General features: G+C 34.1%; 1 protein-coding gene across 23 annotated transcripts in view; it reads left to right on the plus strand.

Moving 5' to 3' along the window:
- The window catches only part of CFAP46 (cilia and flagella associated protein 46), a 108,749-nt gene that overhangs the window by 34,117 nt on the left and 46,759 nt on the right, over positions 1–27,873 (plus strand). For 19 of the 23 annotated variants that reach the window (XR_014227845.1, XR_014227846.1, XR_014227847.1 and 16 more), the window contains 24 exons: positions 10–159; positions 906–1,013; positions 2,798–2,979; positions 4,940–5,071; positions 7,154–7,319; positions 8,079–8,163; positions 8,274–8,412; positions 8,940–9,123; positions 9,574–9,733; positions 11,954–12,177; positions 14,242–14,364; positions 14,771–14,938; positions 15,321–15,469; positions 16,949–17,047; positions 17,312–17,441; positions 18,380–18,526; positions 19,899–20,099; positions 21,716–21,822; positions 22,647–22,829; positions 23,637–23,772; positions 24,740–24,928; positions 25,657–25,845; positions 26,570–26,704; positions 27,645–27,824. Coding sequence is in view for 17 of the 23 variants with exons in the window: in XM_082308582.1 (XP_082164708.1) it covers positions 10–159; positions 906–1,013; positions 2,798–2,979; positions 4,940–5,071; positions 7,154–7,319; positions 8,079–8,163; positions 8,274–8,412; positions 8,940–9,123; positions 9,574–9,733; positions 11,954–12,177; positions 14,242–14,364; positions 14,771–14,938; positions 15,321–15,469; positions 16,949–17,047; positions 17,312–17,441; positions 18,380–18,526; positions 19,899–20,099; positions 21,716–21,822; positions 22,647–22,829; positions 23,637–23,772; positions 24,740–24,928; positions 25,657–25,845; positions 26,570–26,704; positions 27,645–27,824 (3,666 nt within the window). In the remaining 6 variants the exon portion in view is untranslated. The remainder of the gene's footprint in view (positions 1–9; positions 160–905; positions 1,014–2,797; positions 2,980–4,939; positions 5,072–7,153; positions 7,320–8,078; positions 8,164–8,273; positions 8,413–8,939; positions 9,124–9,573; positions 9,734–11,953; positions 12,178–14,241; positions 14,365–14,770; positions 14,939–15,320; positions 15,470–16,948; positions 17,048–17,311; positions 17,442–18,379; positions 18,527–19,898; positions 20,100–21,715; positions 21,823–22,646; positions 22,830–23,636; positions 23,773–24,739; positions 24,929–25,656; positions 25,846–26,569; positions 26,705–27,644; positions 27,825–27,873) is intronic. The other 4 variants (XM_082308594.1, XM_082308593.1, XM_082308595.1 and 1 more) reach the window with 4 other exon arrangements.

Below are 27,873 nucleotides of genomic sequence, written 5' to 3' on the forward strand. Positions count from 1 at the left end.
GGTGTTTAGGTTTGTGAATTTGCCCTAAATGTGACAACTGGAACAATACCTAATGAAGCAGTACCTCTTGCTGCACAGCAACAGATCATTGCTACGTGGGTGAAAGCAAAACAGTTAAATCAGCAGCAGATTGGACATAAACTTGGGACTGAGGAGGAGGTATTATTTCTCTGAAATCCTACATAATGCCGAATCTTTTCTTTGAAAAATTAAAATTAAATTAATAAATTCATTTAATAATGATTGAAATGATCAATGTGTATTTTCTTCTATATATTTGAATACAATGTGAAAATAAATTTTGGCTGTAGTTCCCATAAATCTTTACGGAATACAGCAAATTTTTCACATTGGGCGTAGCAGTGTGTCTACATTTCTTAACTCTGCCTTCTGTGTTTAGCTGCCAAGAATAATTACGGTGATGTTTGTCATATGATGACTGTATAACAAAGTTGGTTTTGAATTCATACATTTAAAATAATAAAATGGCTATATTAAAAATGTTAAGAAAAATCAGTTATATCAACATTTAATATGGTGTCTTTATATATAGAATACAGACCTAGTAAGTTGGAAATTAATATTTTATTCCTATATTTTTATTTTATTATGTTTATAAAACAAGAATCTCTCAGTGATATAGGGAATTTACTTTCATTGTATTGTTGTTGTGTTTTTTTAATGTTGAAACTGTAGTAGTTCAGAGTTCACAATGTTAATTAAAAATAAGCAAACACATAAAATCTCCCATTTTAAGGACACAATAAAGAAAGGAAGACTTGCTTAATGCAAACTGAGGTTTTCAAACATAGTTATTATTACCTTGTTATCCCAATTAATGTCCTTAATAATGTTTACATGCAAAAAAAAAAATCTGTTAATGTGAATTTTTTATTTCTGCTTAGAATAATGATGAAGCACAAAATCCTACGGCAAGAGTTCTTGTTGGTCTAGAAATGTATTCATGTAATGGCTTGGGTCTCATGGATTTCACTGTTCCTAGCTTATCTCAGGTATTCAGGTTTTTTTTATTAGCTCTCAAGTTTTAAGAAATTGCATCGTATAAATGTGATTTTAGTTTTGCTTTTGGATGGAGGCAAAATTAATTTCGAAACTTCATTGTACCATTATTTCCTTTAAAACTTTCCAAGAGGTTGAATAGTTATGACAGGTAGAAGATTTTTGTGACTGAATATTTTCATTCATCAAAAAAAGAGATAGTATTAGAATGCCAGTATTACAATTGTCCCCATGGTGTTCTAACAGATTATTTCCATAACCATCAGATGAGCATAATGGGTTCAGATTAATTCTGTACAGAACCATACTTCTGACCTTTCATTTTTATGGAGAAAACTTTATAGAATCATAGAATCATTTAGTTTGGAAAAGACCCTTAAGATAATTGAGTCCAACTGTTAACCTAACACTACCAAGTCCACCACTAAACCATGTCCTTAAGTGCTACGTTTACACATCTTTTAAATACCTCCAGGGATGGTGACTCAACCGCTTCCCTTGGCAGCCTGTTCCAATGCTTGACAACTCTTTCAGTGAAGAAATTTTTCCTAATATCCAATCTAAACCTCCCCGGGTGCAACTTGAGGCTGTTTGCTCTTGTCCTATTACTTGTTAATTGGGAAAAGAGACCGACCCCCACCTCGCTACAGCCTCCTTTCAGGTAGTTGTAGAGAGGTCTATTTTAGGGTTTGTATTGGAAGTATTCAGAATTTCAACAGAAAACTTTGTGTTATAGTGAATTCACTTTTGGCAGTTGCAAGGTAGAACACAACTACAATTTGTTACTATTTAAAGAATTAGGTGGCTTTTTGATGAGTCTTAATTGAGTCATAGTTTCTTAAAGTAGTTGCTTTTGATCAGTCTTCCATGATTGCTCACGCTGAATAGTGCCACACTTTTTCTGTGATCCTGTTGGTTACCAGGCTGTTCAAGAGAAATAAAGGTGGTGTAGAAAGGTTTATATCCTGTATTTTCAAAACAGTGAGTTGTAGTCTTACCTATTCGGTTACCACATTTATAATTTCTGCCTCCTGTAAAGAGCTTTCTTAAAGGACTAAGAAGTATTTCCCCATTTAGTTAGGAATCTGGTGACATTGTCTAATACTTATGTAGAAGTCCTTCTTTCTAAAGACTAGGATCTGGGTCCTTACAAATATATAGGTATCTAATTCTAGTTGGTCTACAGATTTATGCTAAATATTATGAGTAAACTTTAGCTACTACTTCAGTGGCTTAGTTTTGGAGACCAGTGTTGTAGTATCCTCATTTTGACCAATTCATTAACAATTCCCATTATCTTAAAAATATGGAACTTTCTAACTGACGCATGCAAAAGCAAGGAAGTCGTTTAGATCCTATAATGAAACTATACATGAAACACTGTTGTAAAACCAGTTCTATCTCCCATTCTTACCTTTGGCTTAACTAAAATGGGCTCTGAATTTCTGAAGTCCTGTTCCACTGATTTTCAGAAGAGGACTGAGGACATATAATAAGTCCTGGCAGATACTGCTGGTCAAAAGGTATGCACACTTACAGCTGGATTTACATACACTATTTTAATACTTACTACAGGGTGGACGATGCTTGTATATTTTGATTTTTCTTGTAACACTTTGGTTTTCTAGATTGTTTTATCACGTACTTGTTCCATGTCCAGGTGGGTTGTATGGAAGGTACAGCTGTAAGCATGTAAGTGCTATAGAAAAGAGCGTGATAAACCCCTGAGATTTAAACTTTTTTTTTCTTTTTTTTTTTTCTTTTTATTTTTTTCCAGTTAGTGAAACTGGCTTTAGAATGCAGTTGGTCAGATTCCCTAGTGGAACTGCAGACACTGGCACGACTTACGTATTTTGCATATGTATCACGTGACTATGAAACAGTGATGACTTGTTCCAAAAGGATCTTGCAATCAGATGAGAATTTTTTCCACAATAGAGATACTAAGAAATATGAAATGTAAGTACATGGAATTTTGCATGATACTGTAGTATACTTGAACTAAGTTTTGAGGAAAGAATATATAGGGTAAATGCATCTGATCACATAATCAAAAGTGAAAGAATCTTTTTTAGAAAGAAACTATACAGTTAGAGGTGAAAGCAAAATTTTCCTAATTCTGCCGACTCTGTCATTACCAGTTATTTAAGTGCTGCAGATGATGTTTTAACTCTGCAGCGTAGCCTAAGCAAAAGGCAGCGTTAGATCCAGATTGTGGCTCTGGGCCCAGTTCAGGAAGATCTATGAATTTTGTTATCCAAGTGAATCAACAGGTCATATATGCATGCATTTGAGTGTCTTCCTGGGGAGCATCGCTTTTCCGAAATGGTCTCTGGCAATCATGGTCTTTTCATACTTTTGTAATTTCCAAACAGAAAGTAGCTTATGCTAGTTCTTTTGCTGATGCAAATTGCTTCCAGTGCTGAACTGGCTCTAATACACAAAGGGTCTACACAGTTTATGGAACAAGATGGAGCTGTGAGTAACAGGTGATGGCAGCTCCTATATTCCAAGCTCTGGTGTCAGATAGTCTTTATGGCCTTATTACCACCTATGCATATGGGTGCAATAGGAATGTAACTAATTTCTTTAAAAACCCAATTTCTTACTTAACTCATAATTTAAAACTTTGATCTCAAATTAAAAAAGAAAAAAAAAGGTTTCGTATATAAACGGATCTGTTAGTGGAGTCCTGTATTACAAAAAGGTGATATGCTTCGATCCTTCTATTTTTTTACATAATTTCCTCCAAAACCAGAATGTAATTTTATCAAAAGAGGGAGGAATCAACTCCATTTAGTAACAATTTGCTGGAATGTAGGAAGTTTGAAATAAACATGTGAAACACATATAATTTATTGTTTCACAAATAAACATGTGAAACATATACTTTATTGTTAACTTTTCTCTCTGAAAAATAATTTCTCTTTTAAAAAAATATTTTGCTCTTTGAAATTCATAGTTGTTTGCTACATGGGGAAAATCCCGTAAAACCAAATAAGATATCTTAATATGAAATATATAGTTCCAGAACATTATAGAAATTGAGAAAAATAGTTGCTGCATATCTAGCAATCTGCAAACTAGTGAATGATAAAATGTTTGCTTCTTTGACAAAGAAATGTAGTCATGGATTGTCAGTGCTGTTTCCAGAGAAATGGAAGATAAACTTAGTCTTCCCATGGTAAAGCACAGCTTCAGGACAAAGAAGGGTTAAATATTTATTTTTAAATTTGTTGTTGTTAACTGTAGAGCACTAGTGTCCTCTTGTGGACACAACTCATAACTGCATAATAGTTCTCACCTTGGCCAACTAGAGTGTCTATGTTTCTATATATGGTTGCACATTATAATTAAGACATTAAAAAAAAAAATCTTGTAAATTGTATTATTTCTTTTCTTACAAAATCACTATTAACCAAAGATGTCAAATTTATTTACGTATTTATTTTTAACTGATTAACTACTGGGACTGAAATCTACATTCTTTTCTCTTAAGTGTAGTGGAGTATGATCCAAATCAATTTCTCCAGAACCCTGTGCATACTTTACTAAATATAAGAGAAACCAATTCCAAAAGAAAACATAAAAAATTGTCTAATTTTCCCTATTTCTGTTTTTAATTGCTTGCCATGTAAGTTTGACTTTGGACTAATATTTTGTTTGATGTACAATAGTGAATAACGTTGGAAATATTTTCATTAGATGTGTGAAAAGATATTTTATTTCTGATAAGTTTTCACAAAATGTTCAGTTTTTCAAAGATTTTCTGATTTTAAAAGAAAAGTCAGTAGAAGCATTTGTAAATTCCAAAGCTAGGGACATCTATTGAGTAACAACTTGAAAGCATCATTAATAGGAACTGGTATGTTCTTAGACTGTAGGACTAGCACTTCTTGAATTATTTGCCTTTATTCAGGCCTGGTAACAGAGCGAGACAAGAAATGTTAAGCACTACTGCCTGTATACAAGGAAAGAGTATAATGGAAAATTCGTCTGGAAGAAAACATTTGCGTGTAGCAGCATCAAAAGCCTTTGTTCAAAGTGCCAGGTATGTTTTATTTTGAGAGAAGACTAATATAAAACAGAACTAAAATTAGATTTACAGATTTGGAGATCAACATATTCTCTCCCAAGACTGATAAAAGTCAAAATAGTTGTGAGTTGAAATGCTTAACAAAGGATTTGACAGATTTTTACAGTTTAGTAAATTTATCAAGTACCATATCTTCCACATAGCTGATCTTGCAATGTCATAGGATCATAGGAAAATCTGGTTGGAAGGGACCTCAGAAGGGCTCTAGTCCAAACTGCTGCTCAAGCAGGGCCAGCCCAGGGCTTTATCCAGTCTGGTCTTGAAAACCTCCAGCAATGGAGACTGCACAACCTCTGTGAGTAACCTGCTCCACTGCTTGACTCTACTCATGGGGGAAAAGTTTCTGCTTATATCCACTCTGAACCTTTCTTATTTCAATTTATGCCTGTTCTTGCTTGTCCTGCCTTCCACTTTGAAGAGCCTGGCTTCTGCTTCTCAATAACTTTGTTAGGTTATTAAGGAACTTCTCATTAGGTCCTCCAAAGCCAACTCTTCTCCATGCTGAACTAGCCCTGAACTCTCAGCCTCTCCTCTCAAGGCAAGTGTTTCAGTCCCTGAATCATCTTGGTGGCACTCCACTGAGCTCGTTGCAGTTTGTCCATGTCTGGAGTGTGTTGGGTGGCCTAGAACTGGATGCGGTAGTCTAGATGTGGTCTAGAGAGCGCTGACTAGAGGGTGATAATCTATTCCCTCAATCTGTTGTCTGTTCCTATTAATACAGCCCAGGATGCTGTTGGCCGTTGTTGCCAGAGCACACTGCTGGCTGGTTTTCAGCTTGCTGTCCACCAAGACCCGCACGTCCTTTTCAGCAGAGCTACTCCTCAGCCAGTCAGTCCTCAGCCTCTACTGTTGCAGAGCATCATATTAATATTGTGACCTGTATGTCATGAATCCAAAGTGGAAAGATTGCTTTAAATAATGAATAGGCAGGAGAAGGTGATACATGGTTGATGCATGATTTTGGTATTAATTCTTTGCTATTTGGAAGAAATAAATTGATGAGCAAAAGTAGGCAATTAGAACTCTTAGAAGATGAACACGTGATGGCTGATGTGAGGCTGTTAATATTATAATACTTTTCCTTCCATTGATCATTAAAAAGAGAGTGATGAATGAAGTTAGACTAGCCAGTGTAACATAACTCTAAGGTGATGTCATGTTGCAGGCGAATCTGTATTTTTTTAAATTTGCATGTCATGACAAGCACTTTTTCAGGAAGGACTGAGCATGTATATATAGCTCAACACATTCCAAAAGGGAGACAAAAAGTGGTGAGCAAAAACTAGGCCTTAATAAGTCTAGTGTTAAGGCATAAGGTATGTGAACATATGGACTCTAAAAATCATGAAACTGGGAGAAAATGACAAAGATCGCCAGATTCAAAAGCTGCTTTTTTTTAAAACAGTAAAACTGTTCAATGGGTAGTTGTTTCATAAAAATCCGTAATTTTTAGCTAAATTCTAAAGCTTTTGCTCACTCATGTGAGTACTATGTTGTGTGACAATCTGGAGAATTATTAAATTTTATTAATTCAAAGTAACATTTGCATGGAATATGCTGAACACAATTTGAATGCAGCTAGAGGCATTCTGGGCATATTCTTGTGTTACATTGGTACTGTAGTATGCAAAATCCATAGCATTTTAATAATTGTTTTGTTCTATTTTGTAATGTTTTTAGAATGAGAAATTAACATAATAGGAAGCCAAAATAGTAGATTATTCCAATGAGAACATCTTGAATAGATTTCTGGTGTTCTTTTAATGAAGGCTCTTGAGCTAAGATTATACACAAATACAGTAAAACCATGAATATGGTACTTGTTTATTGCTACTTCTGCTGAATGTGTGAAGGTGTTTTGTACATAAAAATGGAAAATATCTTTTGTATGAAGCTCACATACTAACCCGTCATTGCTGAGATTGTATATGGTAGTGCCTAGATCAGGTAAACTCGGATGTTTGTAGAAGTACAATCCTTTATTTTGGCTTGAGTGTGATTGTTTTCCTTCATTAAGCTGTACTTCACTTTCTTCAGGTACGCAGGTGAAGCTGGAAATTGTTCCCTTGTAATGTTTGCAGCTAGACACTTTTGGAATACATGTTTACCTTTGCTAGGTTCTCCACATGACAGAGGGCAGTTTAAAGAACCTATTGAAATAATTCTTAAGAATATAATTAAAGCGGAATCTAAAAATACACAGGTAAGAATATCTAGTAGGGATTGTTAATTGTGTTTGTGTTTAGTGATTGGTACTGATGATAAAGAAAAATTTTGGTTTGCTCTGAAGCTCTGGGTGCGTACTTCAGGATACCTTTCCTAAGAGGGGAAAGTGACTTACTTGGTGAGAATTTTTATGGTCAAATTTTCACAGGTAAGGCCAGCTAAGCAAAATGGGAGAAGAGACATTAAGTCATCTTTTAAAAATGGTCTGAAAATAGTCTGAAAAAATAAGCAGTTACTTGTTTTTGACCAGAGAGGTTGTGGATTCTCTGCTTAGAGTACTTGAAAGATGATCCTTGTGGGTCCCTTCCAACTCAGGACATTGACTCCATGATTCTATGACTGAACAAGGCCCAGAGCAACCTGCTCTATTTCAGCCTGCTTTGAGCAGGGGTGTAGACTAGAGAGCTCCAGAGGGTCCCTGCCAACCTCAACTATTACATGATTCTCTGACAGAGTACTTCAAGATTTCACGTTATTTAATCAGCGTAGCTGATTGAATATTACTGAGTCTGGTTATTGCTATATTGGTTTTGTATTATAGAACTCATTCTGGAGAAATGGCTGTGGTTTTCATCTCCTGCACAAGTAGCTATTTAAGTAACAGGTTAATAGTTCATATTAACAATATTAATTGGTTTACAAATTAAACAGAAGTACAGTAATACTTAAAGACATATGTTAACCAAAAGATAAAGGGCTTGTTTTTTTTTTTTTTTTTTTTTTGTCATCTTTTTAGGAGAAGAAAGATATGTTGCCTTTGCATCAGTGGATTACAAAGGATTTTCAAAGTATTGGGTTATCAATTGGATGCTTTGTCCCAGGCATGTTTGTCCTTCTTTTGATCTGGTACTAAAAAAAAACCCCAGTATTTTGTAATATCATTATTCGAATTCTGCAGTATATTAATAAATCATTTGAATATACTTCAAAGGTGCTGAGGAAGATGTAACATTACGAACCTCCTTGTATGGGTTATTATTCCACATATACACTGATAAAGCTGATTGGGACATAGCGCTAAAAGTCCTGGATGAAGCTATTCAGGTTTTGCCTCAGACAAGACACAGGCTGTAAGTTGGTTGACTTGTTTTTATTAAAATCAGCATCCTGATTCTTGAGAAGTGTATAACTCTGAGTATTTTTTTTTATTTTGCATTGGGAAAATACTATGATTACTTTTTGTCAGCCTGTCAGTTCTTATAACAGAAGACACTGTTGTGTCTTTTTGATGAAAAAGACATACGTTGGCAGTGCTTCTTGCCATTAATCTGTTCATAATATTTGTAAATTTCATTTTTTTTTAAACTTGTATGTAAGTAGTAGCTTTTCCAAGAAAATAGGCACATGAAATGTGGCTACATAGCAGAAACTTCAATTTTCCTAGCTGTAAACCCTTTTACATTAAATGGAAAAGAAATTATCTAGGGTACTGTTTACATAGTCTTATCCAAGTTCAAAGATTTATGCCCTTTTATGTTAGTTTATGAACTTTACATCTCTGTACTATACTGATATGAACTGTATATCTATCCCACTCACAAAGTTACTTTACAGGTACAGATGGAAGTAATTTGCAATGTTTTTGGTCTTTTTCTAGCCTGATTTTTAAACATATGGCTACAGTGAAGGCAGCATTGGGATGCAATTTTATGATGGACATTCAAAAATTCAGAGATGAAAGTGAAGATTATTTGTCACATATGTGGCATCATTTGGTAACAGTCTCCAGAAGTATTGTTGGACAGTTAAGCTGTTTTCAAAATGCAATTGTTGCTTTACAGGTTTGTCAGTTTTTAATATGTGTTCAAATGCTGATAGAATGATGTTTCTCAAGTGATTTATGGGATTGCCAGTTCTGTGAAGTATATAATTGAACTGGTAGGAAGGCCATATACTTGACCATTACTTTCTGTAACTTTGAAATTGCTCCTCAGTTGGAAAACTATGTAAAGTTGAATCTTAGTATCCAGTAAAAGTTCAGTTGAGTCCTGTCAAAGAAAAATGTCTAAGAGTAGCCAATTGCAAGAAGTTTTGATAAAGCAAAGAATTAACTGATGGAGTTTTCTGTTACATTCTGTGTAGCATAACTCTGGTTATGTGATGCCAATAAAACTGCTCACGGTCAAATTATTATTTTTTGCTTCTGTTAAGACTATATTGAACTTTTGAATATAATTTTGATGGTTTACATCACCAAATATAAACAAACTCTTCCTTTATTACTTTTATAGAAACAAGAAAATGAATGGCAGAAAGTTGATTATCTGATAGAATTTGCTGAATGGTTATATTGTAACCAGTTTCCCCTCAATGATGTTATTAAACCTCTGGCCTGGGTGGTAGATCTCTTGCTACATATGAAATTTTCTATGCAATCCTCACAAGAAGAAGGTATGTAAAAGGTGTATATCATTCAGAGGAATTTCTCAGCAGCAAATGCAAGGGACGTGTTGAATTTACAGCTTAGTTACTGCAAAGAATGGCACCAGCTTGGCTGTACTTTCTCCGATATTCACTGCCATTTGTTCAATGCTAGCTTAACTATATCTGTGAATTCTGTGTCATGCCATGGAGACCTACCCTCAGTCTTTTGGTATAGTAAGATACAGCTCCTATCTGACGTAGGAGTTCCTGAGTTGTGAGATGCTAAGAGAAGGCAATGCTAGGCAGTTTGTTTCAAATGCATCCTCATGGAGGGCCAGATATAACTGTAGAAGATGGTTTCTGTGCCAAGATTTGGGTACCTATGTCCATTGCTCTTTCCGTGGCTTTATCTAGTATTTTAGGATTGATTTTTCAAAAATGACTTTCAAGGGGATGTAAGCTTTCGAGTACTTACGTAACTGTAAAATTTCTTTGGTCCTTCTACTTTGTGTCCACTTGCAGTGGTATGGACTCAGTGACCTATTTTGATAGGGTACCCTGTTACTGGAAAAAAAAGTATCTAATTTCTGGAACAATACTGTACTGTGTGGCATTAATCAACAATCTGCTTTGCTCTTATTTTTGTGTGGATAGATGAGACAGATCATACAAGTACTTCTGGTGTTTGTGTTGAAAAAGCTCAGTGTCTCTAGTATCACACGTTGGATTAAAGTCACATTAGCAATATTCTGTTCATACTTTTCTGTTAGTGGTTTTGTTGGGTTTTTTTGCAGCCCTGTGGTGATTTAAAGTTTGTACTTGTTCTTTAATGATCTTCACATGGTTGCTTATGATTACTGGACTTCTTACACCACCTATGTTTCAAGAAATTTTTTACAAAACTTTTAATGGAAACTGAAATAATATAATAAGAAAAATTAAATTCAAATACAAAACAGCCCAGGTTGGAAGGGACCTCAAAAGATCACCTGGTCCAGCCTTTTGTGGAAAAGGGAGCCTAGATGAGATTATCTAGCACCCCGCCCAGCTGTGTCTTGAAAACCTCCAGTGATGGGGACTCCACCACATCCCTTGGGAGGCTGTTCCACTGATAGGTCATTCTCACTGTAAAAAATGTCTTTCTTATATCAAGATGAAACCTCTCCCATTGCAACTTGTACCCATTGCCCCTTGTTCCCTCTGCGTGGCTTCTTGTGAAGAGAGAGCCTCTGTCCTCTTTGTAGCTGCCCTTTAAGTACTGGAAAACTATGATGAGGTCCCCCCGAGCTTTCTCTTTTCCAGGGTGAAAAGACCTTAACTCCTTAAGACTTTCTTCATAGGGCAAGTTCTCCAGCCCTTTGATCATCTTCATGGCCATCCTTTGAACCCTGTCTGGCCTGTCCGTGTCTTTGTTGATTTGTGGGGACCAGAACTGGACACAGTACTCCAGCTGCAGCTTACAAGCACTGAGTACAGTGGGTGGGATGGTCACATCTCTATCTCTGCTAGTAATGCCCTGACTTGTCTTCACTGCTGTAGCAGCACACTGCTAACTCGTGTTGCTTGGTTTTGAGCTGAATTTCAAGCAGAGTTGGAATTTCTATAAAACATCAGTCTTTACTGAAAAATTACTAGAATTACACAGCACAAAAGAGAGGATTGAGTAGCAGAGTATCCTCTATAGTTGCCATCAAGAGCCATTAAGGTATCTCGTTACAGACACAGGGATGAGCTTGAGCTATGTTCTAGACTTAGAGTTGACATTGACCCATCTGTAATTGGATTATTGCCCGTTTCTGTTTTGGAAATGAGTGCTGGCCAAATGTGCTTCTTGCCCGCTAGGCTACTGGTAGTTAGGACATGGTCTTTGGTCACCGTAGAAACCACTATGACAGGATCAAGAGGATTTTTGATTTGACTGCAACACTACTTGAGTGGCTGAAATAAATACGTTAGACCGTCTTTCCCACAGATTTATTTTCACGTGACACAGTTAAAGTGTGCTGGCTTTGGATTCAATTTCTGTGTCAGACTTACATCATTTAATATACATAACTGTTACATTATTTATTGAAAACATGGTACAAATAGCATTGCATCACCGTAAGAATAACATCTTTAGTAGATGAATTTCCATTTGTCTGTTTTTTTTCCTATAAATATTTTCATTTTCAATTCAGAAATTTTAACTTTTGAATACATTTTTAAAATACTGTCACTGCAAGCATGTTATTTGTTTTTTAACAGAAAAAAATACTATACCAAAATTTTTGCCTACAGAAAATTTGAAGATAGACATTGGAGCAAATGATACCATGCCCCAAATTAATTTGGAAAATTTGAGTAATATCAAACAATTGGAAGCTTTGTTTAGAGCACAGACATTAATGGCTTTAATTTCTGGTCAGAGTTCTCCTTTTCATCAGCAGCACTGTTTGATGGCATATGCTTGTATCGTCCGTATATGGCAGGTGAGATTGTATGAGATGATATTATATTGTATTATATTGTAATGTGGCCAGTATATTTCAAGTTATCTTGTGTAATTGTGGTGCCAGCTATTCATTTGATGTTTTAACTATGTTTTTAGAATTTCCAATTTTATCGTATAGTTAGTATATTTTGTCAGGTTTAAGGATTAAACAAGAAAATTGTCTCTCTCAGGAAAATAGAGCAGAGACATATTAAGGATAAAAGCAGTGGCCCGTTGTTTCTCTGGAGTATGTTCATATGTTTCGTGCAGAAGGTTCTAAAATTTTGTATTTTTAATTTGTTAAAGAATCTTAGTAGTGGCAGAATACATGCTGAAGACATTGCTGACAGTTCTGAAGGACGGTAATTACAGATGGACCTTCACTTCGGTTGAATCAAAGGAGCTGTCATTTGATTGAAAGGAATTGTGTGACATAGTTAAATTAAATTCAGATGTTGATTTGTTTGTTAAGTTTTGAGGAAAAGTATAGACAGGCAGTGTTCACCAATTATTATTCTTGAATCACTTCAAATTAAACAAATTCTTTCATTTCTCATTGTTAGGAATGCCTAACTTAAATGGCTATTGTGAATAATAGCAAAAATCATAGGAAAACAATTATACATTAAATATAAGTAAATCTTTGAAGGGACTAAATCTATACTTAATAATAGTAATGCCACAAATCATTATAGAAACAATCTTAGTGCTATGGATGGGACATATCAGCTAGATCGGTAAGCTATAGCTTGTGCATAATTTTATTCCAATTAGCTGTAAAAGCCTGCAATTTCTTACTCCTGTGGTAATTATGATCAAGTTTTCATTGTGAAATCAGTTCACACTCTAACATTTGATGGAAGACAGGAATTTGAAAAATAAAAATTGAATATTAATATTTTCAGATTTTACATAAGCATAATTTTTAATATCCTGAACTTGACTGTCTGAGTGTCTTACTAGAGAAAACGTATCTGAAAGGAGTATTACTGTTTGAATAAACTATTAAAAATAAAAACATTGAGTTAATGCAGCTGTCAGTGCCAGTTGTAGGACAATGACAGTAATTCTAAGAACTCATATTTACATCTGAACAGTGCCGTGAGAGAAAGAATAACCATGTGGCGTTAAAGGAATGAAAATACTATAGGACAGCTTAACCTTGTTTTGGAGTACAAAGTAAAGCAGACTTGACTGCAGATGTCCATTTCTAAAGCAGTCTTTCAAGTGTTAGGACTCCATAAATAACTCTGTAGAAGACATTTAAATGTTCTCTGAAAACCTGGATGATGCAAGCCAAATCAGCTGCCTCTGACTTTATTTTAAAGACATGTGCTATCTTTAATTTGAAATTTTGACAAGTCATGCAGCATCCAGCATTATTTTTTGTTCATATTTTGTGTTCTGCTCTTGATCCCTCCAGCAAAATATATTCATCTTCTCAAATTAATGTGTTTGTTTTATTTTAGGTAAGATCAGAAGCTGTACTATTGCATGTGCAGAGAAATTTTCAATGGATACTTTCATATCCTTAAATAATATTAGAAATTTCTTTTACATAACATTCATTAGTAGCATTATAGAAGACTAATCCAGAAGGAGAACAGAGTGGCTCTTTGCAGTCTTCCAGATTACATTGATATGAAATTCATCTCTTGTAGAAGATTAAGCAATCTAAACTAGTGGTTTAAAAAAGGGAATTAAATTTACAACCATATAGGTTAAAAAAGTAGCAGTGGTATTTATCACAGGGATGATGTAATCTTTTGACAGTTTAGCTGCTTAAGTGCATTGTCACGATCATCCTAAATGCTTGCACAAATAATGCGAGCATCTAGGAGTCTTTGAAATTCTAGTTTTCTGAAGAAAGCTCTTAAGCAAACATAACATGGTATGTGACAGTTGTTAATAGCTGTAGATAGTGACTTACAGTGGATGATCATTATTACTAGAAATTGACATTATAATTGAAAATGGAAAATAAGTAACTGTAATTATTTTATTGTCTTGACATTATAATTGAAAATGGAAAATAAGTAACTGTAATTATTTTATTGTCTAGGTATCATTGTCAGCATCAGGACCTATTACAAAAGTATTATCAAAGTCTTCACAACTTACAGCTCCTCAGAAGGTACAATCAATAATTGCTCCTAAAAAAGAGGACAAAAAGAACAATAAACAAGTAAGAACCCCTTTCCTCTGGAATTAAAAAAATCCTCTCTTTCTGAAAGATGTTTTCCTGGGCTCTTTTGTTAAATAGTTCAGATGCCTTCCTGTAAAGACTCTCATAAACTGTGAAGAATTTCTGTGTGAGTCTGTGTATCATACCTTCACTCTTGATCGCATGGACTTGACAGGTCATAAATTTACAGATACTTTTTCTTTTCTTTTGTTTGTTGCATTGGTCAAAATACTGCTGTTTTGTAAAACCCACAGTCTAGAGGTCAAAAAAAAAAAAAAAAAAAAAAAAAAAAGGACAAAACTTCAAAGGATATTAAGCAGATCTTTTTTTTTGATGTTAGCTGAATATTTAATACCAACAAGAATGTTAATTTGACCTCATAGATGTCCTTATTTTTTTATTATAGGTTGAAGTTTCTGTTGTGAAAGAGAACCCTAAAGGGAAAGGATCCGTTGATACCTTACCAGCAAATGTGGAAGAATGGGCTCATTATGACTGTCCCAATGAAATCAGAGATACTTTTAAACAGAAAACAAATAGTTACGGTATTAACTGGGGCAATTTCCCCAAACCTGTAAGTATACTCCTCAAATTTCTAGCATTTATTATTTAGGGAAAAAATGAGTAGCAGAGAACTCTGTTGTGTTGTAGTTTTTCTGTCTGTGCGATAAAGAGCATGTTCAGACAGCTGTCAGAAATACTTCCTTTTCATATTATTCAGTAATACTTCAAAAAGTGTTAGTCTGTCCTCTGCATTCTGAAATGAACTTAACTTACAGAATAAGTTTACTGGCTTTCTGTGTATCTAGCTGCTTTTTCAGCTTGAAAGTTTGTTTCATATAGATAGATAGATATTAGTGAAGTTTGGAACTGAAGATGTAATCATTAATTTAAAATTTATTCTCTATAAAATGATGTTTATACTGATTGAATTTAAAAAAAAATTTTTTTTTCAGACTTGTACTTTGTATTTCATGGACCTGTTGTCTAAAGAACTACAGAAAATTTTTTGTCCCCACTTGATTCTTCCCATCTTTCAGCTAGCTGAAGTTATTGCTAATGAAGTTGTGGAATGTAGAAGTCTGTCTGATCTCTATCACCTTCGGTTTGTATCCTTTATTTATTTTAAATAAAAGAGAAACTGAACGGAGTGGACCATCCATTAATATTTCACTAAATAGTAACAAGGCTTTTTGTAACTTATTGTTTTATATTTGTAATGTTTTTTTATTGCTTTTCATTCCTTTTTTATACATTTTAATAGGGTTTTGATGAATTGGCTTGCTTGTGGAATTCAAGCCACTAAGTTTGTCTGTTACTAAACATGATCTCCACAAGGAAAGGTGTACAAGATTATGAACTCAAGCCACTTCCATGTGAATAATTTTTGTAATGCCTTATTGTCACCTAACTGAAAAAAACAAAGTCCAAAAAAATTTCAATAAAAGTATTATCTTTTAAGTATTCAAAAGGCAGACTCCTATCTTGCATCAAAAATATATTGTCTTTAGCTTAACCCAAATAAATATCCCCAATAAGCTCGTTCTATTTTATAGAGAGATTTGCCTTTGTGACCAAAATTCTGTTATTTTTATGGATGGTTAGCCCTAAAAGTTTTGATTCAAAAATATTTAATATGCATGCAGTGGTAAATTATTGCTGTTTTAGTTAAAACATTTTATCCTGCTTTTTTGAAATTTATTGATTAATGTTTGCTTAATAATTAACAGTTATAAGCAATAATTGTTTGCTCAATTCCTGAGAGTTTGTGAAATGCCACATAATGTATTTTTAAAATGCCTGAAACTGATCCCACGTAACAGAATAGATAAATATGCACATATACAAATGTATGTGTGTTTATCTGGATTGCCAACTGATTACAGAGTTACTGTCTTAAAAGACTAAAAGTAATTTATTAATAGGAAATTGATTTGCAGCCGAGCTTTGCCAGACAATTTTTTTTGTTGACTCCTCAAGGTTTGGTTTTATTTCTTTTTTTTTTTTTTTTTATATCTATGACCTGATTTTTATCTATCATCAGATAGGTGTACATGAATATATTACTCTTTACTCAATACAGAAAAATAGGTTACCACATATACATGTATGGGGTTTTTTGCATGCTGTCGTGTGACCATATTATAAATACTTTCGTACCTTTTACTGCATCATTTTTGCCGCTAAATTGGAGAGAGATGGGTTTGATGGATGGACTGGGGATACTGGTGGATGCCCCATCATTGGAAGTGTTCAAGGTCAGTTGGACAGGGCTTTGAGCAACCTGATCTAGTAAAAGATGCCCCTGCCCATGGTGGGGGGGGGTGGACTAGATGATCTTCAAAATGTGCCATCCAACCCAAACCATTCTGTTATTCTGTGACCTCTATCAATGGGTAATTTCAACTGCCACATTTCCCCCGTTTTTATTTAAAATTTTTGTTATTGCCAATATTAATCAAGACATAAGAAGGTAGGATTGAACAAATGTGGAATGTATGCTTTTTATATATAATGTGTTTATATGAAGCAACATATGAAAGATTCTGATTGTTTCTTAAACATTTCTTCTTTTTATTCTTAGAATTGCCCTGGTATGTTCAGACTTAAAACTGAGTCAGGCATCTTTGTATCATGAGAAAGCTGCCGGAGAAGCATACATTAGTGAATTAGAACAAGCAATGTATGTATTTTCACTACAGAGGCTGTATTTAGTTGTTTTTTCTTTCCCTACAGTTGATAAATGTTGTTGGGGGAAAAAATTATTAAAAAACATGATGTCTTAACACAGATTTGGTATATTAGCTGTGCCCTAAAATTCTGTGCATGATTGTTTTTTATCTATCTACAGAGTGAGTGTATGGTGAAGATGCCTAACACACTAATACTTCATTACAAAATACTTTAAAAACATACTTGAATTTACTTTTTCTTTCTTGTGATTTAGGTGGAGACAAGAGATTGCCCTGAAAAAAGAAAAAAAAGTACATACTAAGACAGAAGAAAGAAAAACATTTTTTGAAAATGCTCAGCTGGGTCATAGTAGGGATGAGAATATCAGTACTTCAAGTGAAAAGGTTTTTATTTCTAGTCCAGTTTCTTTAATAAATTACTCTTCACTTTTTATTTTAATATACTTGCTAGTTTGTTTTTAAATTATTTTATACTTGAGAAATACATGAACACAAAAAATCATTAAAAATGCGTACTACTAAAATTCTGCTGGTAGGCATCAGCTGAATGTGAGCTGGGTTTGCCTGGCATATTATTTGTATTGTGGAAGAACAAGAATAGAATCTGTATTCATACAAAGTAAAACTACTTTTCTACAAATGGAATTTGGGACTAATGCAAATCAATGGAAAAGACTGAGAAGCAAAAAAGACATTGTATTCACTCTTGGTCTCGGCTTTCTTTTCTTCCTCTCTCCATTACATCAGTGCATACTGTTTTGCTCCCTCTTATACGTTGTTTTAAAGGCATGCAAATATTTCAGCTCTGTCTTTTCTGTCTCTTCTTTAGGGAGATAATTGCCTTACTGATATTCTTAAGCCTTACCTCCACTTTTCCTCTTTATTATGGCAATTGCGTCCTTGTTTTCACCATATCATTTTGCTCTCTTTGTATATTTTTCCGTTCTTGTGCATGTAAAATATCTTTTTTTTCTAATTACTAATCCCTCTTGAGTCACCTCTTTTAGCTCTTGCAAATAGTTTTTCTCTTTGATCGTTTTAGTTATTACCAAGAATCAACTTCTTCACGACAGTAGCAGATCTGAAGTAGTTAATCTGTTCTAAAATTAGTTTTAGTAGTATATACTTATTACTTGAATGCCTTTTGAGGATTATAAAATCCAAATCTCACAGTAAATCTCTTTTTCCTGTAATATAAAGTTGAATTTCGAAGTTAGAAAATAGAGGTGGACTGTGGGATATATCAAGAATTGAATATGATATGTATTCCATCTAGTATAGTTTTGAAATTTATGAAGGTGTAATATTTTGTTATTTTTCAGTTTTTTGAGTTAAATGCGGTAACAGGAAAGGGACTGAGTGCACTTTTTTTCCCTTACTTGTGGATAGAAAAAGCTGAAGTACTAATTCAGCTAGGCTTGTATCAACCAGCAAGACTTCTGCTTTCAGAGGCCCATGCTGCAACTCAGGTATGTCAGAAATAAAATAGAAAAATTAATAAAACGTGTAGGAAAAATGTTCATTTTGATGCAGTCATTCCTCATAATAATAATCAAATTGCAAAACCAAACTTTCCCCCCCCAACCCTATGTTATCTGAGTTTCAGCATACATAAGGCGTACATTTAAATATATGGCACTTAAGTCCAACTTTATGGGGATTGTCTGAAGATCATTTCAACTTGTGAAGCAGTGTCAGCATCTCTGTCTGCTTTGCAGTGACCTTGGAAGATGTATGTGTATCCAAACCTTGTTTGTTAAAATAGTTTAGGGATGTTCCAGACTTGCTCATAAAAGAGAGAGGGCATTTAGCTCCATCGTCTCAACGTTTTGATCATTTGAAAGTCTAGTTATATAATGAATTTCATTGTGGTTTTACTGCTAACTGTGTTTTGATAAACAATCACTGACACCGAAATTATAGTTAGAATTCCGGCAAATCTGAAATAAGTGTCTGTATGTTCCACCAAACAAATCCACATCGTCTCATTATTATGAAGAGTTTACATTAAAGATACTCTTCCTATATCTGCCGTTCTCCATTATAGCTCTCTTCATGGTTATATGGCTTACTGAAACATAATTATTGCAATAAATCCTTTACTTTTTAAAGAATCTAATTGTTATCCTGTTATTCCACATAATAATTTTTCTCATGTAAGTAAAAACTGCCTATGTATATTTAGCATGAATCATTAATACTTTGAATAATAATATATGAATAATATATTCATTAATATATATCTCTTATTAAAGCATGAATTTAGTATTGTACATTGAGAAAAGTTCAAATGACATTAGGGAGGACAATAATTTTAATGATATAGTTTCTAGTGTCTTGAATGTCTCTATACTAGTATACTATCTATACTGTACACTATATTTGTCTCTTGTATACTACTAATATATAGTTTATAACTAGCATAAAGTAGCATTGTAAATTTACTGGAGCTCTAGTGTATCTAGATCCCAATTCACTAAAAAAATTTTCATCATCACATTTCTTCATCAGATCCTGACAAATGCTAGCAGCTATATACATACTAAATAATAGCAGAAAAATAGCTTATTTGACTTGTGTGGTAGAAGATATGGGAACATAAAGAAATATAAAGTACATTTTGAAGATTTGAAGTTCTTGATATGAAGTAGACACTTCACGTTTTTGAAAAAAATGAATTAATATAAGGAGTAACTAAGAAATTCTACAGATAATTGAGGAAACACCATTCGCTTCTTATTTCTGTGCCCATTTGTAAGTTTAATCTAAAATATGAATAGAAGTAAATATGAATAGCAGTAGTGGATCTTTTGTATATAGGTCACCTATCTTTCTTCCTAGGAATTGAGGGCCCTGTATGATGTGTCAAGGTGCTTGTACTTATTTGCTGTATTGGCTAACCTGGAAAGAAACCACGGACAAGCTAAAGCACTCCTTGAGAAAGCACAGCTTCTAGGAGGAAATGAGCAGTTTTGGTACAATAGCACTCTTAGTCTAGTAGAAGCAATTCTAGAGGGAGAGGGGGAAGGAAAACAGAGCACGGTAAGGAAGTTTTTTGCGTTTGGTTTGGGGTTTTTTTGGGGTTTTTTTGTTTGTTTTTTTTTTTTTTTTGTAGCAGTGGTGGCTCTTTTTCAGTGAAGAGAAATGTTACTGCCTTTGCATTTCAATAAAAGCAAAAATAGGTGTTAAATACAGTTAATATTATTTTCTCTGTTGTGCATTCAACAAACATTAATTACAGATTCCAAACAGATTTAGGCCAGTAGGAATGAGATTTCACCCACAGAAGTTTAAGATGTTTTTATGATAAGCTGTATATCCTTCTATTGAAATAAGAGCAATTGTAATCTAGTATGTGTAACCAAATCCAAGACATCTGATTCTCTTGGTTAGAATGCTTTTGTACTCAGACAATTCTGTTAACACTGATGTGCTTATTTTCCATATTTAATAAAGATTATAACTGTCAATATTATTTCCTAGTATGCACTTCCTTTTCAAATATTTCAAATAGTTTTACAAATATTATTTCTAGATTTTGAAAGATAGTACTGTAAGTATAAAAATATATATTTATTAAAAACCTTTTCCTGGTTGACCCTTAACATTAAAATATCTGTTTACTGTTCAACCCTTAACTTTCATGGGTTTCGGCATAAATATAATCTTGTTGTGTCTGTGATGATCTGTCCTTTATTGATAATCTGTGTGAGTCTGTTCTGTATAGAGGGATTATTTTGATTTGGGTTGAACTCACATTTACAGTCATTGAAGGACAAAATACCTGGTTACCAGTGAGAGTATTTACTAAGGTTTTACCAGTATAGCTATTAATGAAATGTGTGAGGTTGTTTTTTTTTTTTTTTCCTCCACGTCTGACCAACATGAACGCAGCAGCAAAATTTTTTAATAAGGACAACTCTGTAGATGAGGTTTTGAGTACCATCTAAGGGCACTTTCATTCAAAACTATTAGTTGGGGACTTCTTTTACATCCCCAGGTGACAAAACTATAATCACGTAAGGTTTACTTGTGGATTAATATGCTAGTCAGTATAAGTAAGGATGCAGGAATCTGTCCCTTAGAGGATGTCTGTGAAATACAGAAACAAATGACTATTTAAGTGAGAGGTCATCTGGTCTAACCCCAGGCAAAGCAGGGGCAATTTTGAAGTGAAACCTAACCTTGTTGTTGAATCAAGTTGCTCTGGGCTGTATATGGGCACTTTTCACATATCTCCAAGAATGAAGATTCCACAACCTTTCTGGCCCCTTGTTACACCCCCACCCCCCCAAATAAAAGAAAAAGTGACTATCAAGGTGACCAAACACTGGAACATCTGTTTAGAATTCCCTTTTTTCCAAGTTGGGTCTGTTTCCCCTTGTTCTTTTGCTATGTACCTCTCAGATGAGTCTGGCTCCATCTTCTCTCCTTGTGTGTTTGTGCTCCATTCACTTAATCGTATCAAAATATCTAAATCTGATCATAACTCATACTTTCTAGACTTATATACAGTTGTCAAGAGTCAGTCATCTTCGGGAATATGAGGGAAAGATACTTAACATGTTCTGCACAAAATTTAAGGTTTCTAAATTAATGTTTAATATCATACACAGACATTTAAAATAGAATGATTAAATTTCTGATGTTACGTGCAGGCTTGTGAGATACTGGAACACACTGTAAATGTGCTCAGATCTACTTTACAGAAGAGACCTAACAGACAATCGGAGTTGGGTTTTATAATTGCATCCCTTGAAGCCAGGTAATTGTCTTTTCATTAAAATGTGCCCAGCCTCTACTATGCAGCTACTTTGCAAGTACATGGTGATTTTTACCATTCGTCTTTATTTTAGTATGGTGCATTCTGTGGATTCTCAAATATTTTTCTTCTAAGTAATTTATGTTTATTCTTTTTTTAAAATCTAAATTTCCTTTACAATTTCTTCATTTTTGTATGTAGCCCTGCTACCTGTTAAGTTAGTAAGCTAGTTCAGATACCGCAACCTATCGTGCATAGTTTGTGGTGTAGGTTAGCCAAAGGAGCAAGATACATTTGCCTATGCAGAGGTATCTGTTTGAGCACAGATATTCCCACAGTGCTACTGTAGTCTGCAGTATTGACCTATTTCTCTCCTCACCTTGATCCAAGAAGTCTTTTTATGGTGAAACTAAACAATGATTTTGGTTATGTTGAAATCCAAGCACAGAAAGCTTAAAATGTGTTAGTAAAAGGAGAGAAGTATATAACATTTACACTTCCTTCTCTTTCCAGAAATGTGAAACTTTTGGAATAGAAAGGGAAGACTAATAGTCTTCTCAGTTCAACTATATTTAGAAGACTGATTAGGCCTAGGCAGTTTGAATAATTAGATACATGGAAGAAGTGACACCAAAGTTCTAACCTGAAAATATAATATTTTTATTTTTTTCAGGACCTACTATAATTTGTAGACCACAGATTTAATGAATGAAGAGGCTTTTTCTAGGTTTCTTATAATTTAAAGGGAGACCAGAGAGGAATATGTCTGTGTTCAAACACAGCCTGTGCTTTCTGACTGCTATCTTGTACTTAATTTTTATTCCTAGGAAGACACTTATTCAGGTACATTTTGCCCAAGATTGTATGACAATTAATGCTGAGTCTTGTCAGTTGCCACATATGCTACAGGAATCTTACAATAAATTAGTTCAAATTGAGAAGGACTTCTGTCATTATGGGCATAAAAACTGCAGCGCTGAGATACTGCTAGAATGTGCAAATATTCACAGGTAAGATTATACCTCTGATGAAAAATTTTATTTAACTAGTCCATGAAGTGTATTGTTTAAATTTTTATAGTCTAATTCAAGATGGAAAGGCGCAGATAATATTGTCGGGTTTTATATCTTGGCGTTACACATCTATTTGCATTCTTGATGTGTTCTGTATTTAGAAAAATACTGTAGAATCAAAAATTCTTTTCACTGAAGGCAGAGTTAATCTTACATGGTGCTCGTGATTTTTGTACTGTTTTTGAGGTCAAAACAAAGTATCAAGGTCTCTTAAGTCATCTTTTTGTCTTCCCATTTGTAAAGGCATTTTGGCAGCCACACCAATCATTCTCAAGTATTTATAGGCTTTTGCAATTCTTACTGTTGAAATGGTTCTCTAAAAATTGCTGTAATAGCAAAAGTGCAAAACACAATATGCCTTGACTCCCAGCTGTTTCCAAGCTGTCCCCTTAAAACGACTGCGATGTGTTTTGTAGCTGGCTATTCTACCATTTTGTTCCTGGCGAATACATACTCTTGAATATGATCTGCCTTTTTTTTTGTGTGTGTGTCTTGGCATCTTCTTGCATTGCAGCAGTACAGTTCCGAGAATAAGGCCTTGAAAAATTAATGTGTGGGCATTCACTTTTCCTAAAAAACCCCCCCACATGCACAAATTAATTCTATTTTGTCTGTTAATTAATCTATTTAATCTATAATCTATTAATCTAATTATTTTATTATATATGTTCAGTAGTGTTGATACCATAAAAATAAACACTTTATGTTAGTTCCTTTGAGTTTATGGTTTGTTTTTTTTTTCAGGATGATTGCCAAGCAGGAAAGAAACAAAGAAGAAAAACATAGTCACTATCTAGATGCTTATGACTTAGCTCAGAGGGCAGTATCCAAAACAGAAGAAGTATTTCATAATGTTTGTAGCTTATTTGCAATTAATGAGGTATGGAGGTGTATTTTTTTTTTTTTTCCTACTGATGGTAAAGAAATCTAATTTAGTTGTACTATTCATTCATTCTTGAATAATTCCTGGAAGCCCCAAATGAGATTATCTTCCTGTAGTGATAGGCATGGTTCGAATATAGAAGGAAACATTGCATGCCTAAAGAATTTACAGTTTAAAAAGTGAAGAAGAGAAGCAGAAATTAGAAGATCTGTTTGGTCTTTGTCAATTTTGTTTAATTCTGAAATTTATCTAATAGCTACAAAAGAGAAAGTCTAAACTTGGAGATATTTTTGATTCTCTAAATACCTCACAAGTTTAAAATTCTCCACAATAAAGTGTTTATTTCTCAGGAGGAAAAAAAGGTTACACAGACCATTATGTAAATAAAGAAAGCCTGTTTTCAAAATAGTGTATTTTGGGTAATGAAAGCCTGCAGCCTAGTTTGCTAGTGTGTACCATTATTATACTCTAGCACCGAGCATTTTTTCTGCTTTGCCTTTTTTAAAAAGCAAGTATTTTTATGCAGCTACCAAAACCATTAATATTAAAATTCTGATTTTATGTACACATTTGTAACTCCTTTGGAATTAGATATTGGTACCAGGTACATAAAGCGTGAAAAGCAAAAACTGAGCTGCTCTTTTTCTATGCAGCTACTTTGATTGCTTTGTAATATATTTGACATTGAAGTTTATCTTTTAAATTACTTAAATATCTTCATAGCAATATCTCTGATCTATTGAGGTGATATTGTTAAAACATTTGCTTTGTTAGTTAAAAGAAATACAACATTCTAACTTCTTATCAGGTAAATTTAGGGACATGGTTTAGAGGTGGACCAGGCAGTTAGGTTTACGCTTGGACTTGATGATCTCAGAGGTCCTTTCCAACCTTAATGATTCTATGATAAATTTGCAAACATATTTGAAATTCGAATTCTACTTTCCTTTCTTTTGTATTTCAGACTACAAATATTAGTATCCCATTAATGAGAGAATTAGCTAACAGGAAAATAAATCTTGTAGAAATTCTTTTGGACATTTTTCATCTTGTTATTACTGAGAAAAAGCTAAAAAAAGTGGGAGAAGCATTGTCTGATAAAATCGTGGAGGCATTCTTCAGGGAAACTATTGAAGATGATGCAACAGAACAGGTAATACAAAATATTTTGTCCCGTGATTTGCATATAAAGGTATAACAAAGTTTCCTAGGGATGTTTTCCATAACAGAACTTCTTCCACTACTGAGGAAATGGGTCCCCAGGCCATTCGTGTAGTTTTGCAGCAAAGAATGTTTAAGTGTGTGGTTTTTGCCTTAGGGATGGTTTATTGGGTTTTTTGTGTGTTTTGTTTTCTTGGAAAGATTTTCTCAAGTGTAGAGATGTAAAAAACACTAAGAGTAGCAGGGAAATTACTTGAAGCTTTATAATTGACGGAGGGGTTTTTTGCATTATTGTCTCTTCTTTTTAAAACAGTTGGTTTTAAGCAGAAATGCCTAACTGAGCTGATGAATAAGAACATAAGACATGCCCCACTGGAACAGAGCAGTAATTCTTGCCCATTATTCTGTCTCTGACAATGACAATAGAAAATGCTGTTACAGGAAAGCACAGTGTCCCCACCATTCTCCGCGGTACCCTCCCCTTATGCCATGTTTTCCTCAGCACTGATTGTTGTTTGCTTATGGATGTTACAGTGTACTTTTCTTTTATCAATTGTTAGTGAATTTGTATATCCATTAAAGACAGCTCATTTTTAGTTGAAAGTGTAGTCACATTTAACAGATGTGTTTGTATGTAAATATGTGTTACATTTTTTAAAAAAGTGTTTCTGTATGTGTGCATATATATGAGGAAATAAACATAAATATGTATTTTACCAGGATTGGAAGCGTATGGAATGCACTGTGGGTCACATTACGCTGGCTCAGTTAGCAAACGTACAGAATCTTTGTAGAGGCTGTCCTGACATCAAATCCAAATGCCTATATCTCACAGGAAAAACTCTTCGTTTACTTGCCGTTAATGTAAATCCTGTCCATTCAGAGATTTACTGGAAGCCAAATGTTATGGTATGCATTCTTTTCTGCATTTAAATTCATTCCTATGTGTAAAGTTTGTCTGCCATAATATTTTTTCTATATACACTTGTATAATCCTACTCTTTATTTAGAGCTAGGTTTTACAGACTGCATGCAAGCCATAATAAAAACGTATACTGAACCAAGTAATTTCAGAAAAAAATGCTTCTGCTTACATGCCATCCTCACGTAGATAATTTTTTGGTTCGTTCCTGAGATATGCTAATTACAATATTTTGAAAAGAGAGAGAAAAAAAAAAATCCTTGAATGCCTTAAAGGGCTAGGTAGGTTGATCTCTGAATCCACACAAACAAGAAGTAATGACTTGTAGATTAAAAGCTCAGATTTGTAAGTTCCTTTTACGTTGTAGTAGGAACGCCATGTAAGAAAAGGAAAGTTGATTGAGTCATAAATTCAGTGATAAATTGAAGTGTTCAGAAGAAATTAACTGAGGACAAATATCGGAAAATCAAAATATTAGAGGTTGTATGGGGGGGCCTTTTTAGTTTCTATTGGTCATACTGTCGTCATAACATATTAAGACATTTTAATGCCTGATAATATTGCTAAATCTCTCACCATCAAGGGATTAGTATAGTGAGATGATTTCTTTTAAGATGAGTTCCATTTTCACCTAGACTTTCACAAAAGAAATGAAGGCAGCCATACTTAATGGAATGATTCATTATTCTTTTTTTATACTGTGGTGAGTAGGAAGAAGCTAAATCAGACATCGCAAAAACTTCCCTGACTTCAGCAGAATGCAGTGAACAGGAAGTGACAGACAGCAGTTTACCGACTAATAAACGTCAATATGATAAGTACAGGAGGAAAATACAGGAATTAAAGGTATATTAGCGTATGTGCCTGCATTAGAATTTGAGTGCTTCCTTTTTATGGAATAATAGTCACCTTACCTTATCAATTCTGTTTGATAACGGAAATGTTTGTAACGTAAATTTGATCTTACAAAACAAAAAAATCTCCAAACACTCCCAAAAAAACAGCTTTCCATCACTACTCTGCTGTGTGTCTCTGTCCTGCCCCTCAATACATGCTGTGGGAGCTCCTGATAGAGCTTTCCCTGTTGCTCCCAGAAATAAATAATTTCTCCATCACTGGTTTCCCACTGACCGAGCATGTAGCAGCCAGGACAAGATGAAGAGGCAGCTTTCTCTGTGCTTCACAGACGTGCCCTTCTAAGGGAGCATTACATTTTGCAGACTGGGAACAAAGAACGAACGAACTTCTATCACAAAACATTTGTAAAATTCTTACAAAATTTAAGTTGTATTTCATGGTGAGCTGATCTCTGTTAACTACTGCAGTTCAAAGCACGCTAGGAATTGGGAATGTACAGTTTGTGTTGCTACTATAATCAATAAATACCTGAGATAAGAAATTTGCAGGTTTATTTATATTAAATATAGTTAACTGTCAATGGAAACAACTGTTCTGAGAATTGATAGAAAAATCCTTTGTTCTGAATGGCTCATGTTGCCTGGAATTTAAATACTGTTCCACTAAGTATGCATTTTATATTAAAGAAAGTATCTTATTAAAACATTTATTTTTTAATGTTGTATAACAGATGTTGGTGTCTGCTAAATAATTAATCATGTTGTGGTCATACATTAAGTGAATGCCTTAAAAAGGAGAAAAAGCATTAAAATTAGTCATGAAAAAGTAATACTTACGTTTTCTAACACACTAGTCATCTGTACACATCTAACAAATATTTAATATTAATGCATATTTTAATATAAGCCTTTTTATTTTTATCATCTAGAAGGAGCATAGGTTGGCTCAGAAATATCTTTCTCAAACCAGCGAAGCTTTGCTACAGTGTATGGGTATTGCATTCGGTCATAATATTACTGAGGTACTGGCTCCTGCTAGTTTTGAAATGGTTGAATGCTTTCGACAATTTGATCCAGTTTTAAGTAGCCAGTTTTTGGCACTTTATCAGGTAATGCAGCTAATGTATTGTGCTTCTTTCCAGTAAAAAAAAGGTATTT

The sequence above is a fragment of the Platalea leucorodia genome (assembly GCF_965183815.1).
Source record: "Platalea leucorodia genome assembly, chromosome: 4".
In the NCBI taxonomy this organism is placed as follows: Eukaryota; Metazoa; Chordata; class Aves; order Pelecaniformes; family Threskiornithidae; genus Platalea; species Platalea leucorodia.